This window comes from Canis aureus, chromosome 10, assembly GCF_053574225.1.
Source record: "Canis aureus isolate CA01 chromosome 10, VMU_Caureus_v.1.0, whole genome shotgun sequence".
NCBI classification, from domain to species: domain Eukaryota; kingdom Metazoa; phylum Chordata; class Mammalia; order Carnivora; family Canidae; genus Canis; species Canis aureus.
This window is the reverse complement of record NC_135620.1, coordinates 2,388,125-2,404,133: the sequence shown is the minus strand read 5'-3', so window position 1 is coordinate 2,404,133 and position 16,009 is coordinate 2,388,125. Positions and strand designations below refer to the sequence as shown.

At 36.0% G+C, this 16,009-nt stretch overlaps 1 protein-coding gene across 8 annotated transcripts in view; it reads left to right on the top strand.

Moving 5' to 3' along the window:
- CNOT6 (CCR4-NOT transcription complex subunit 6) overlaps positions 1-13,949 on the top strand; it is a 77,044-nt gene extending 63,095 nt beyond the window's left edge. For 7 of the 8 annotated variants that reach the window (XM_077911090.1, XM_077911088.1, XM_077911086.1 and 4 more), the window contains one exon: positions 2,203-6,230. In XM_077911090.1, coding sequence (XP_077767216.1) covers positions 2,203-2,415 — 213 coding nt within the window. In that variant the 3' untranslated portion in view covers positions 2,416-6,230. Of the gene's footprint in view, positions 1-2,202; positions 6,231-6,887; positions 6,988-10,151; positions 10,890-13,813 lie in introns of those variants that run through there. The other variant, XR_013387353.1, reaches the window with a different exon arrangement.
- Positions 13,950-16,009: the final 2,060 nt, after the last annotated feature.

Here is a 16,009-nt window from a genome sequence, read left to right as displayed (position 1 = left end):
GGTACCTATTAGAGTCAGGGTAAGAAATCAGATGAAATAATGATAATAAATCCTGAGTTTAACTGTCACTGTTTGGGGACAATTATGTTATAATAATGTTCATTACTTAACAGCTATTCAGAAAGTACCATAGTATCTAATTTGGTGTCCATTGGAGTGACATATTTCATCTCTCATATTTTAACTGAAACTACTCTTTGAGTGCCAAAATGTGGTTTATATTAGCCATTAAATAATATAATTTATATTTATTTATATGCCTTCACACACAGTTAATTAAGCTTACAATGTAGAGCCTTGCCTTAGTGCTTCTCCTCATTTTTAATATCATTGGTTGCTTAGGACTTGCATTCATCTGTTCTTTTTAACCATTTTTTGCATTTCTGCTCTTAAATCTTAGTTTTCCATTTCTAAACTCCTGGGAAAATCATCATTCAGGTTAGATTGTGTGTTAGAGTGTTAAATACTACTGTTAACTGGTTCTTAATTTTGCTGTTAAGGGCTTTTAGACTTCTTTGAGAAACTGTGGAAGAACTTGAAACTTTTTTTATTGGACTTTGGAGGAGCCATAGTACTGTAGATAATTTAACCCTTAGATAATTTAACAGATAAGTGCGTGGAGGTGAAGAGAGGCTGGAGCAGACTCTGGGGAAAATGAACAATAAATGACAGAAGAGTAACCAGAGGGAGGAGGAGATCCAGGACAGTGTAGGAGCCTAACTGCCAAGACAAGAAGGCCTTTTCTAGGGAAAAAGAAGCATTATGTAAGCTTCAAAGAGCTGTTGGTGAGGGAGGCTTCACTGGAGGGGTAGGCAAGAAGACTAGAATGTGGCGAAGTGAAGGATATTACTGGGCAATGAGGTAGTAAAAACCAACTTTGAGATTCTTATTTGAAGCAGAGTGATTGAAAAAGAGGGGAGGAGTGATGATGACCAAATGGTGGGAGACATTAGGGATTTTGTTTTCTTTCTGTTCCTGTTGCTGATAACAGAAATAAAAGGAAGATACTCGAATGTGCTTAAATATTTTTAGCTGAAAGCATGTCTAGGAGAGGCTGAAGTTTTACAAGGAGGAGAGGGGCAAACTGAGAGGTGGTCAGCTGGGTGCCCAATGCTGGGCCTGGGTGCTGCTGGGAACAGACAGGGCAAGATGTCCCGGCCCTTGTGGAGCTCACAGTCTGGTGGGAGAGACCCGTCTCCACAGTACAACTGAATGTGTAGTTATACCTTGGGGAGTGCATGAGCAAGAAAAGAGACTTAGAGGTGCTGGCAAGTAGTGAGTGCATGAGGGCAAGATTCAGGAAGGACTTTTGAAAGTGTTTGAACTCCACATGAAGGCTGAGAAGAAATTAGCCAAATGACACATAGAAGAAAGTGTTCCAGACAGAGGGCACAGCGTGTGTGGATGCCTTGGGGCAGGATGGAGCTTGATACCTACAAGGAATGTCCTTCTCCCCACCCTAAAAAAATGGCTAGCATGCTAATAGGGTAGTAAGCATGGGAAAATAGTACAAATCAAGTTAGGAAAGAAGCCAGGGGGTTTCTGGGTGGCTCAGTTTAATGTCTGCCTTTGGCTCAGGTCATGAATCCCGGGGTCCTGGGATGGAGGGAGTTCCCTGCTCAACGGGGAGACTGCTTCTCCCTTTCCTCTTCTCACTCGTTCTCTTTCTCTCTCTCTCTCTCCGTCACTGCCTCTCTCTTTCAAATAAATAAAATCTTTTAAAAGAGAGAGATGCCGAGGCCATACCATGAAGGACTTGTAGGTCTCATTAAAGATTGTGAAAAGGCGGGGATCCCTGGGTGGCGCAGCGGTTTAGCGCCTGCCTTTGGCCCAGGGCGCGATCCTGGAGATCCGGGATCGAGTCCCACATCAGGCTCCCGGTGCATGGAGCCTGCTTCTCCCTCTGCCTATGTCTCTGCCTCTTTCTCTCTCTGTGTGACTATCATAAATTAAAAAAAAAAAAAAAAAAAAGATTGTGAAAAGGTCCAGAAAAGAGGAAGAATGAATGATAATCATCCCTAAACTGTCTTCATTCTGCTGGATTTGACACCTGGGGGACCGTTTGGTTTGTGTAGTACCTCTTCCCATGTGCTAATCACTTTCTCTGTTTACCCAAGATGACTGCAGGGTATGTCTTGAGAGCTCTCGTGTTTCAGTATTATCTTATATAAACCCTCATCTTTTTTTCCTTCTGTTTTTCAGGGTATAATTGACTACATCTTCTATTCTAAACCTCAGCTGAACACTTTAGGCATCCTAGGACCTCTGGACCACCATTGGCTAGTTGAGAATAATATCAGCGGCTGCCCACACCCACTCATCCCCTCCGACCACTTCTCACTTTTTGCACAACTGGAGCTCTTACTGCCTTTCCTGCCCCAAGTTAATGGCATTCACCTTCCTGGCAGGAGGTAGTCAAGTACCTTCAGAGGACGACCTCAATTTCACTTTTAAACTCAAAATCTGAATATAGGGGAGTGAGGTATGGCCACCAGGGTTGTCATTTTTTTTCTTTTTTTTCCTTTTCCTTGATGATTTGAATTTTCAATCTTGATTATTTGATAAGGATATAGTATGAAAGCCAGGTGCTAGCAACAGACAAATTCTGAGCCCAATATGCTTTATATACTGTTAGACAGGGATTGGTGTGTTTACACCTATCTTTAATTTGTTACAAGTAATTTTCCTGTTTCTTCTATCCAATATAATATTTTCATGCCTTGAAATAGGAAAATATTTGAACAGCATATTCTCTTTGCACAGAAATCTGTAGCACTACTTTTTTGAGGCCAGTAATAACATCCAGAGACCATTCTTCCATACTCCACTCCCTCCCTTTTCAGACTTGTTTGTAAAATAGAGACTTTGAATTTAGCCTTTATGATTGTATATGATCCACAGAAGACCTGATTTATGAAATTTTGTACTAAAAAAAATCAGATTTGGAAATGATTGTATTGTAAACTAAGGCTAAGTTTTTTTACTGTTTCATGTGTTATAAAGGCCAGCTTGTAAAAGAAGTTGCAACAGACTTTCTCTGCTGATGATTTGCACTGTTAGGGTTTTTGTTAGCCCTTTTGTACTACTTTATTTTTAAACTGAGAACATTGATTGCTCTTTAAATCTAAATCTGCTTAAAGCTTTGGACATTTTCTCAGACCAGAGGCAACTTACCCATGAATTCCTGGGTTTTTACAAAAACTATCTACTAGGACAGATAAGCTGAGCAGTGAATAATCTGTAGGCATTTATGGACTGAATGTAATGGTTGATATATGTACATTCTGATATTTTTAAATCTTTAACTTTTTGAAGTTAAAAAATTACAGCTGCTTGGATGCAGCTTCTTAACTCCTTTTGGAGACATTTCCTGTCCTGTCTCCACTGTGCCTGCCTCAGTTTGTTCTCACCAAGCACTGCCTGTGCATGCAGAGAAAATCTGTGCATCCTCTTTTATATTTTTTAAATACTGTTTAACATTTGTGAGAATTTTATGAAAACGCTTTTGTATAAGCTGTGGCTTTTTCTCCCATTGTGAAGCATTGAATATCACATTTTGGAACGTGTTCCATAGGGTGGGTCCCTGGGTCTTGGCTCACCAGACCCAAGCACTGCTTCGTGGTGTCCTTGCACAGTGCTGTCCGTCACCCAGAATACTACTATCATGTGAATTCTTTTTGTTTCCCATATATTCCTTCGTCTCTATGTTTTTTTTTTAATCATTCCTTTTTTTTAAAAAAGCAATTTTCCATTCATGAAGCAGTGTAAATGAGATGTGTTTTCAAAACAGGTCCCTAAGACAATTCTTCAGATCATTTATAAAGTGACTAAGACATAATAGTTCACCCAAGATAAAAGTTATATTGTACCTTGTATTTTCCCATAGTGTCAGTGGTAGATTAGAGATTAAAGCCAGCTTTTAACTTTGCAAAGTTAACTTGTATGTGTTCTGTTCTCATTCATTTTCTCAAAAATCAAATGAATTCAGAGGGAACTCGGTCTAACTGCTTTTGTTTCAACTGCAGGCAGGGGAGCAAAAGGATAACATGTGAGCATTAAGAACATGTTGAAATGTTTTTAACAATTTTTATACAGAAAATGAGTCATTTTGGATAATGACTTAAAATTTTATGAAAAATATTTAGCACTTAAATGTGCTTATTCTGTTTTTAAGAGAAAATAAAATAACATACCGTTTAAATAAATGATTTTTTTTTTTTTTTTAAGAATTTTCCAAAAGGCTTTGATCTTGAATCTTTGTCTGGGACCTGGTTTTTCCTTTGAGGTTTTTAAAGATTTTGTTGTGATGGGTTTTTAGTTTTTGCTTTTTGTTTAAGTTGTGCTGACACCAGACATATCCAGTTTATAATCAATACATTGGAAAGCTGGTATTATTGATGTAGAACCAATGCATAACTTTTTATGGGGTTTTCGTTTTTATTTTATTTTTTGTAAGGTGTGAATAAAAGATGTGTTTACTCATTTTTCCTAAACACTGTGTTGGTAATGTGCATCATGACAATTTCCAGTGAGGGCAAGCTGGAGCTGGTTGGACTGATGAGGCAAGGGAGACCACTTTTCCTATGATCTGCATTATGGTCCAGAGAGCTTTATGGAAGGGGAGCGGAGAAGCACTTACTCGTTTGTCTTTGTTAATAGAGGATGTATTCTTTTCATAGATGCTGGAACTAGAGTGCACTTGTTAGATGCTAAAGGTTTGAGCTTTACACAAAATGTTGTCATCTGTATTTGTTATTGTCTGCGATATATTTGAACTTGGGGGCAGCATAGTAAGATATAAGGGCCTGTTATGTCTTGAAACTATTTGTTCTTGCCTCTTCTGGGCACACTGCATTCTGTGGATATGTTTGAACTGCTACTCCATCTTACATAGTGATAAATTGAACCAAGAGTGTAGACTTAAAATTGTAACCTTCAAAAGAGGAAGAAATATTTTGGGTCTGTAAAGAATAAACAGTCACCAAAATAGGCTGATAACTTTTGTGAAGCAAGGTTTTGTATTCTAAACATTTTCAGTGTCCTGAAGAATTTTCAGTAATTCATACTCCTTAAAATGCAATAAAACTAGTACATTTCCTCAGTATAGATTTTTTTAAAAATTCTGTAACAATATATTTAATGTGATGTTGCCATAATGTAATTTCAGTGTTCTTGCTGGGGATAAGTCCATTTTATGAATGTTCTACAGAAATTTTGGGGGTATCTTTTCTGTTTTTACTGATCAGAAATTTGGAGGCACACAATTCCTTGTTGTAAATCTCTTGAAGTACATTTTACCGTATTATTGGTAATTGTTTATGCATTGAGAATTTAAATAATGTTCATCAAAATTAATTTATGGCATAATTTAAACTTGTAGAAATAAATTGTTGATTACAGCTTTCATAGTCCTATAAGACAGGCAAGGAGAATCTCCAAGAAATGTGTTTTTACTCTTGATTTGGTGACAGCCAGGAAAACTTATTTTGAGTTAGCACTTTGAAACCTAAAGACATTATTAATTTGGGTGGAATGCACTTCTAAATGTTGGAATTAACATTTCAAAGCTCTTCTAAGATTCAGGTTTTCAGTAATAAATTCCAGTTGTAGTAGTCCATTTTTTACTATTTAAATTCATGGAATTCATTTCCATAGTGACTTTTAAGGTTTTGGGGTCATGTAATGTATCAGACAAATCCAACCTAGGCAAAACAGTTAAAGCAGTCTGTTCCTTTAACAAATCAATCAGAATTTTCAGTACAGGTGCTGCAGATAATTCAAAGAACACCTTTAGCAAGTGTTTCTCCCCTGCTCGTAAACAGTATTTTTTAAGATGTTCATTTTGCTCTTCTTTTTGGTTACATAAAATTTAATAACCGGTATGTTGAAGTAGTGTCTAAAATAGAGTAGTCTTTATTCACAGTACATTATATTGTGTAATGCACTGGACTAATTTTTGTTTACCATTCATGTAACAAAACCCAGCATATTATCTGCACTAAAGCTCAGAGAATGTCGCATTTGCCTAGGCAGCTCTTTGATAAGGGTGATGGGAAACCGAATATGTACCTATGGACTAGTGGTAACAAGGGCTTTTACTGTTCTTTTCAGTGGAACCTTCTTGGTCAAATTGTAACTAGCTAGTATTATATTTATATACAGGGTCTCTTTTCTTTACTGATGTATTTTCCTACTCATAGCCAACCAATAAATTCAATATCTGTTTCAAATTTTTAGAAGTGTAATTTGTATAGTTGTAGTACTAAGGTTTGAGAAAAATAACTGTTAGTCAGCAGACCACATACTTAAAATTCTGGATTATCTGGGACAGGGTTATAGCTCACCCTTTGAGAAGGGGGCAGAGTGGATGGGGGACCAGGACCATGATACAGGGAAATGGTGCTTTGGTTGTGTTTTTCTGTATAACACTCTATCTTTGCCAAAGTTCAGTTTTATATTTAGGCACCTGATGGTGCATTTGCATTTAGGAATTTTGTTGTTGTTACCATATACCTCGTTAATATAAGAAATGGGCTCATATGTCTTCCGTCTTTTGGAAGGAGTTTGATATATTTTAAATAAATGCTTTTAAATTCAGTAACAAACATTGTGTTGGTGGGGTTATACTAATTCATTAGATGTTCTACTTTTCACATGTATATTTTATTGTATGTATAAACTTTAAAAATGTGACTTCCCAGCTCTTCAGAAAAAGTCCATTTGTTTTTTAGAAACTACTTCTATAATTGTAATTTTTAGTGTAGATGCTAGAAGAAAATCATTTAAAATCAGACGACAATGAATTTTTGCCAAGATGTCCACTTTTTAATTTTTTTTAATTTAAAAAAAATTTAAAGTATTTTTTAATTTATTTGTGAGAGACACAGAGAGAAGCAGAGACACAGGCAGAGGGAGAAGCAGGCTCCTTGCAGGGAGCCTGATGTGGGACTCCATCCCAGGACTCCAGGATCACGACTTGAGCCAAAGGTGGGTGCTCAACTGCTTAGCCACCCAGGTGCCCCATTGTCCACTTTTTCAAAGTACACATCTTCTACCCAATCCTTAATATATAGTTTTATCTCTGTAACAAGTTTTGTTTCTCCTTAAAATTGCCCAAAAGTAAGTGTATAGAAAAGTACTATGTCCGTGTTACTTTATCATTTCTAGTTTATGTTCTTTAGAGGAACCAAGTACCTAAGGGAACGTAAAGTGAAATATATTCAGAATAAAGCTTTTGTGTTCTAGGTAATGATGTTATAGATACTGAGAATTCCCATTTTGGAATATTATCTAGGCGTTCAAATTTGATTTTATTTTTTAAATTGATTTTAAAATAAGGTTTCATAAGCACTGTGAAGACAGTTTTAGTAAACAGATTATGTGTTAGGAGAATCTTGCAGAGGATTGTTTTTACTAGAATTTTTATGAGACTTGGAGAAATAGCTAAGTTAATTTCCTCCAAATAGTGAAACAAAATGTTTAAATTGTTCCCCAAATGACTGATCAACCAGTTTGTAAGAATTGGGAAAACTGCTGGATTACAAGATGGCTTGTGAACCGGTTTCTGTGGTTTCTTCAGCAACATTAACATTTCAAATCAAATAATTAAGGAAATGGCCTTTTTTTAAAGTAGGCAAACTTCAAGTCATTCTAATGTATTTTAAAGCTGTTAAATTATTTTGAGCTTGTCACAAGAAATTGTGCTCACCACATCAACATGACCGGAGGTGGGCAGGCTGGAGAGTTCTTAATGCCAGATACTTGTCAGTCTTTGTAGCACAGTGAATAAGCTGCAGGCCCCAGGGAGCCTGTCAGCACAGCACAGCTGTGTCTTAGTTAATGTCTCATCCACCAGCCCGACAGCCCTGTCGGTTGAGCATCTCCCCCTGTGTGGCAACCCTACGCGTACTGTTTCTCAACGTTGTGTAACTCTTGAAAACCTGGTCTGTTAAGGACATTGAAAAGGAATGATAGTGTGACCAAAGCAGGATGCAGGGCTTACTTCCCTTGTAATACTCATGCTGATTCAGGTGGCTGGTTCTCAGGGCAGTGACATAGGTGTGTGGGGGACATGTACTCATCATAGCTTTGTGAGTTACCAGAGCCCTTCTCGACCACAATGCTTGCCTGCTGTAACTCTGAGCAGCTCAGATGGTGAGGGCACTATGTGTAGTTGGTCCATTTTTGGTGATCAGAGTTATTAATGTACCTTTCTTGGTCACATAATGAATTTCTTCTTCTCAGACACTGCATTATGATTGGAAATAGAGACTTAATCAGCCATGATCTCTGACTTTAAGTTGCTTATCGATCATTAAAATCTAATATAACATGTACTAAAGGCATAATAGTTAAGGAGGGAGCAAATTTCTCTACATGAACCTACAAAATTTTCCAGAGGTCACCTTAGAGCTACTTTTAAAGGACTAAAAACCTGTTTCCCAGCTGAATAATAGCTATAGTAAAACTCTTCATGGAATCGTGGGTAGTTATGAGTTTCAACATGAGGTGAATCTTGAAGTGGGAAGCACACTAACAGAGTGGAACACTGGATGCCTTTGGAACCTTGAACCATATAAAGTATGAACTTAAACCTGTAGGTGGTGATAAAGAGCCATATAACGCTTTTAAGTAGGTGCAACATTACCAGGTTTATATTTTAGAAAGGTTATTATTAAGCAGTGCTTTGGAGGGTGAGTTAAAACTGTAAAACTAGTTAACTGGCTCTGGCATGGTCCACTTGATAGATAAGCTGAGGATGGCTTGCAGGGCAATAAGAGAAAAAAGGAAAGGGAATTTGAAATGTTCAGAAGTCAATAAGAACCTCGATTTGTCCCTCATCCCTTGTGGGTGAAGACACGTGAGTTTTGTTCAGTCACTCATTACTTTCATTAGACAAACCCTGACTCACCATGTCTTAAGAAGTATTTGCCACCAAGGCCCTCATTTGTTCTTTAATGACCTCACGAAAACACTTAGGCAAAGAATTGTTTCTCAAGCTACACTACTTCATTTTGCATTATTTTCATAGTTTAGTTTGCAAAACAGATCCAGTGTGCTTCTAACTGGATAGTTAAGTAATTACTAGGTGTTAGGAGATACTTTCATAGAGCAGCTTATAACAAATGGAAGGAATCCAGGAATTCTAAGCCTTGTTAAGTTTCCTGTCATGCAGCAGATTAGACCTATGTTCAATATGGTATCCTTAGCCACATGTGCCTTTTGAGCACTTCAGATACGGCATGTATGACGGGAACTGTAAGACGTTTTTTGGTTAAATGAACCTTTATTGTGATAGGACCAAATTTCCCTTTATCTGAAACATTGTATAAGACATGAAACCCGTAAACACATGACCAATTGATGTCAAAGAATTGACTCCTAACAATATTTTACTAGCCAGAGTAACATTATAATGTGTTTGAATCCTTTCTGCTAGCACCATGAGTTACTGTGCCAATGTAGACCATTAGTAATTGAGATGCCTTTTTCATTTTAATATAAATTATTTTTCTGGTTTAAAAAATAAGTACAGACAAATTGTTAACTTTAAAATCAGTGCTAATACAGAAGTAAGCTAGTCACACAATTGGAACAATAAAATCTAGAATGTCTATCACGAATTTCATGATGAACAATCGCAACTTGTTGCATCAGAGGAAAAGGAAAAACCTGTGTAAAGAAATAAAGTGAGCAACATTAAGATACATTTTCTTCAAATACTTAGTGAATTTAATGTTTCCTGCCAACAGTTAAAAAAAAGAATAAATGAAATTAATCACCTGAAATAATTAGAAGTCTAACAGAAATGTCGTTTTTTAAAAACTCTTTATAACAGGATATGAGCTTATAGATTTGGCGAGCTGTAAAAAGGCTTGTATTCTTCCACAGGAAAAAGCCATTTTAATAGAGGTGCAGTATAAAAAATATATTTCCATTAAGGAAATTTTGTTAGAAAATGACACAAAGTATTTTACAAAAATGAAATAGTTTCAGTTATGCCAGCTGTTACCTATAGAATATAAGACCTTCCTAGTACTCTTAAAGATTGTTCAAAATTTAAAAGTTGAAAGTGCTTACTAGCTTTAGATAAATTGTGTGATACAAAAGACACTAACCAGTTAATACTTTGTGTATGCTTTTTCTTAAAGGACTTCCAATTTACAAAGAAATGTGAATTCTCAGCCTAAAATCAGACTTAAAACCTAGATATATTTGCATCTTTTACATCTTCCAAAGGATTTCTTCTAGTTATGAAGAAAGATCGCTTCTGTCACTACAGATAGTGTTCCAGCTGCATTAGGTCAAAAATCTGGATTGGAATTTAATGAGTTTGGATTCCCTTTGTTGTTTTGTTTCACTTTATGATGCATATTGAAAATAGTTGCACTTAATTTCCTGAAACAAACTGAAAAGTGTCATAATTGCTAAAATTAAGGATAGTTCGAAAGCAAGGAACCCTCACCAGCTTGTGGAGACTATTCAGAAGGACAGAAGGCAATTTAATGGTCTTATCTTTACTAATACTCATTGGTTGAATTATGAAGAAACTTTAACAATGGTTTACAGTTCTTTTAATAGCGATTTAAGATTATTTTGCGACAAAAATGCTTGCAAAATATGCAGTAATTAGAAGCAAATCATGTCAGTATGATACACATTTTCTTAGTAGTATCAAGCTGCAAATGAGTGAACCAAAATTGAAGCTCCAAGAAGAAAGGGTATTTGTGATCTTCACAGACAGGGACAAGAATTCATGTTGAACTTCACAACACAAAGTTGTGTGAACACCAAGAGTGCTGCTTCTAACATTTTAAGTGTCATCACATTTTGCAAATTGGCTGCTAAAACTGCAAGTAAAACCTGAAGAATACTTTGTTGGTATCTTGGTAAGTTAGAATTGCTTTTTAATATATGCAAATTTGAATTGGATGTTACTCAAGCTGATGATTAGTACTTGAGCAAAAATGTTCTTAACTTGGAAAGAAGTTGATAAACTTTTGCTACGAAGTTAAATAGATTATAAAAGAATTAAACTGGCTTTGTTGATGTTGTTTGAAAATTTTTTTAAAAGATTTTATTTATTCATGAGAGACAGAGAGGCAGAGACACACAGGCAGAGGGAGAAGCAGGTTCCCTGCAGGGAGTCTGATGCTGAACTCGATCCTGGGACCTGGGATCTGGGATCATTCCCTGAGCCAAAGGCCAATGCTCAACTGCTGAGCCATCCAGGTGTCCCGGTTTGAAATTTTTTTTAATGACTTTTAATGATTCAGTTATGAGAAAACAAGTATATTTGGGATAATTTGGATATATGAATCTACTTTTTCAATTATGTTTTATGTAATTATTTAAATATTACACTAAAAATATTAATGCAGAAAGTAGGAGAAATAGACAGATATGAGACTGAACAAAAAAGTAAAATGATAGGCATAAGTCAATATTAATGTGAATGGATTAATAAAGGTCAGGCTAGATAAAAATAATCGAACCATATGCTAACTACAGAAGACACATTTTAGATTTAAAGACACAGGTTGAAGTAAAAGGATGGAAGAAGGTGTGCAAACATACCTTGGTGTGGCTATACTAATAAGACAAAACAGATTTGAAAACAAAAAAAATTACTAGAGATAAAGAGGGACATTTTACAATCATGAGCATTGCTAAACGATAACCACAAACTACATGAAGCAAAACTGACAGAATGAAATGGATAGATGATTGATGTTAATCATTGCCCAAAACGCTATTCCCAGTGGATTGAACACTATAAACCAAGAAGACATAACAGTATAGAATACTCTACCTAACCATATCAGAGTACAGATTCTTCTCAAGCACACATGGGACATTCTTCAGTAGACCATCAGCTATGCCATAAACCAGTAAGTTTAAAGAATGGAAATCTTACCAAGTATATTCCCTGATCACAATGAAGTGAAACTAGAAAGAAAGTTGGGAAATTTGTTGGAAATATGTGGAAGTTAAACTGTACTCCTAAATACCAATGGGCCACAAGAAAAAAAAATCTGAAGATAAATTAGAAAATACTTTGAAATAAATGAAAAGACACCATATACAAAACTTACGTGATGCAGTGAAAGCAGTACATAAAGGGAAATTTGTAGCTATGAATACCTACATTTTAAAAGATCTCAAATCAGTAACCTGATCTTCCACTTCAAAACACTGGAAAACAAAGAGCAAGGTAAACTCAAAGCAAGCAGAAGAAAGGACATAATAAGGACAAGTGAAAAATAATGAAATAGAGAATAGAAAAATCGAAATCAACAGATACAAAAGTTGATTCTTTGGAAAGATCAGCAAAATTGATGAGCCTTACACTGAGCAGAAAAAAAAGATTACTAAAATCTAGAATTGAAGGAGGGACATTACTACCAACCTTATAGAATGAAAATTATTATGGAATACTATGGACAGTTGTAGTCTAATGACTGAGATTATGTAGGTGAAATAGACAAATTCCCAAAACTGACAAGAAATAGGAAATCCAAATAGGGGATCCCTGGGTGGCTCAGCGGTTTAGCACGTGCTTTCAGCCCGGGGCGTGATCCTGGAGTCCTGGGATCGAGTCCCACATCGGGCTCCCTGCATGGAGCCTGCTTCTCCCTCTGCCTGTGTCTCTGCCTCTGTGTGTGTGTGTGTCTTTCATGAATAAATAAATAAAATCTTTTTTTAAAAAATCCAAATAAATATTTAACGAGAAATTGAATTAAAAATGAAAAGTATATAGAAAAGCCCAGGTCCAAGTGGTTTCACTGGTGATGTCTTCCAGGTACTGAAGAATAAATAATTCTTCACAATCCTTTCCAAAAATTAGAAGGAACAACTTAGCTCATTCTGTGAGGCCAATATTACTCTTATGTAAAAGCCAGACAAAGACGTTGCATGGAAAAAAACTACATCAAAAGCTAATGTTGCTTTTGAATACAGCTAGGAATATTTTCAGCAAAATAGAAGGAAACTAAATCCAGCAATATGTAAAATGATTATGCAACATGACCAAATGGGATTTACCTTAAAAAATGCAATATGGGCATAATATCCCCAGTTAATGTAATACACTCTATCAATAGTTTGTAGGGCAATTTCACAAGATCATCTCATTAGCCTCAGGAAATAAATTGACAAGATTCTATGACCTTTCATTTGAAAACAAAAACACCAAACTAGGAATGGAAGAGAACTTCCTCAGCCTAATAAAGAGCTTTTACAAAGAACCTACAACTGACATCCTACTTAATGGTGAGAGTGAAGGCTTTCCTTCTAAGATCAGAAAAAAGACCAGATGTTCACTCTTCTCACTTCTCTTCAACATTGTACTAGAAATTCTAGCCAGGGAAATAAGGCTTGAAAATGAAATAAAAAGTAAGATCAGAGAAGTAGAAGAAAAACTGTATTTGCAGATGACATAATCTTGTACATACATAGAAAACCCCAAGTAGTCTACACACCAAAAACCTATTAGAACTAATAAATGAATTCAGCAAGTTTATTAGGAATAAGCCCAATATACAATAAACATTGCATTTCTATTCACTAGCAAAGAAAAAAAAGTAATTATATTACAATAAAAATAAATACTAGGAAGAAATATAACCAAAGAAATAGAAGATTACACTGAAAATTATAAAGCATTGAAAGAAGACTCCTAGATAAGTATTAAGACTTCATGTCCATGGACTGAAACACTTAATACTACTAGGATGATGATACTCCCCAAACTGACCTATAGATTTAACTCTGGTCCCTATCATAATTCCAGCTGGCTTTTTGTTTGTTGCAGAAATTGACAAACTGATCTTAAAATTCATGGAAATCCAAGGAACTCCAAAGAGCCAAAGAATACTGAGAAAGAACAAAGTTGGAAGACTCAAACTTCCTCAGTTCAAAATGTATTACAAAGCTTCAAAAATCAAGAAGTGTGGTTTTGGCCTAACAATAGCATATAGATCAATGGAATTGAATTGAGAGGCCAGGTATAAACCCTTATATTTATGGTCAATTGATTTGAGACAAAGATAACCAAGGCATCTTATTAGGAGAAGGAATAGTGTCTTTAACAAATAGGGCTGGACAACTGAATATCCAGAAGCAAAAAGAATGAAGTTGGACTTCAGTCTCACACCATGTACAGTAACTAAACGGAATTTTTAAAAAATCTAAATGTAAGAGCTAAAACTAAAATCCCTTAGGGGGAAAAAAAAAACAGGTATGAATCTTCATGACCTTGGGTTGAGTAATAGTTTCTTAGATAAGACATCTTAAAGTGCAAGCTTGGGGAAGAAAAGAGGTAAATTAGATTTCATCAGAATTAAAACTTTTGTGCTTCAAGGGAAAAGAAAGTGGAACCACAGTCCACAGAATAGGAGGAAATATTTGTAAACCATGTATTTGATGAGTCTGGTTTCCAGAATATATAAAGAACAATTATGACTCAACAATGAAAAAGCAACCCAATTTAAAAATGGGTAAAGAATTTGAATAGACATTCTCCAAAGAAGACCTGAGTTTCTTTTTGGAGTGATAAAAATGTTCTGAAAATGCATAGTAGTAATAGTTGCAGAACACTGAATACTCTTAAGAATTCCCCTGAATTACATACCATAAATTTTATGGTGCATATAAATTATCTCAAAAGGCAAATGAAATCTTTTTTTTTCTTCTGGGACTTGAGTTACTTGAGAGTCACTCGTGTTAATGCATGTAGTTGTAAGCTGCATTGTGATTTTGCATGGTATGAATATTCCAGTATCTACCCTTATTTGCAAGTATCTTTGAGTTGTTTCTAGTTTTCTTTGCCCTTCCCCCAGCCCTTACAAATTATTCTGATCTGAACTTTCTGGGAGGTGCCGCTGTGTGCAAGCTTCTCCGGAGTGAAGTCCTGAGGGTTGGAATGGTTAGGGGTTGGGGCATGTGTGTGTTTGACTTTACTAGAGATGCTCACTTCTGTCCAAAGTGTTTCTGTCCCCTCTCCCACCAGAAGTTTATAAAATGTTACTACTCTCCAACCTTGCCAATACTCAGTTTTTTGTCTTAGTTTTTGGCAATCTGATGGATATAGTGGTAACCCACTGTGATTTCTGTTTATATTTCCTTTATTAATAACAGGCCTTTTTTTTTTTTTTTTTTTTTTTGCTACTTCAGGTTCCCCTTATGATTTTATGCCTGTTGAGGATTTTGTCCTTTTCTGGTTAATTCATGATTCTTTATGTACCCAGCGTACTTACTTACCCTTTAATCAATCAACGTGTATTGCATATCTTTTCTCAGTTGTCTTTTAATTTTTTTAACTTTGCACTTTGAAATATTCTTCAGTTTTCAGAATAATGAATTTATTGTGTCCTCCAAAGGTTACCAAACAGGCTGTCCCCCCGCGCCCCACCCCCCGTATCAAAAACATGGATTTAAACATTTGATGAGTGTCATCATTGCACTCACCACCATTATACTCCCTATCCTTGGCCAGTGTGAGACTTACTCAGACTGGTCTCTGTGTCTTTTTGGCAGAATCCTGGTAATCTCTATTAGTTTACTTCTATTCTGGTATGAAAAGATATTCTAGGTTCACCTTTCACATTTCCTGCTCCATACCTGGAACCAGCCATTTCTCCAAAGAAATTTCTCCTTCAGTGAGAAATGGTATCTTGAGGCCACAATCAGGGTGCAAGGAAAGAACAAAATTGGAGAACAACTGGAGAACACTGCCCCAGGATTGGCCCATTTCTAGATATTTTCAGGGGGTAGAGATAAGAGATATTGTCCCTCTACAGCTAAAATACACCAGGCAATTATAATTATACTTTATGTTCAAATTTTGAGTTCTATCAACATTCCCTTTCCACTTTGCCAGATGTCTCAGGTTTGTCACCCTTGGGCTGTTAACTGCCTCTTCCAAAATGTCGAGTTAAATTACTATTTTTTCATGTTACTTGAAATAGTTACTCTTTTCTTCTTAAGTTTTTTTGTTTGTTTTTACTAA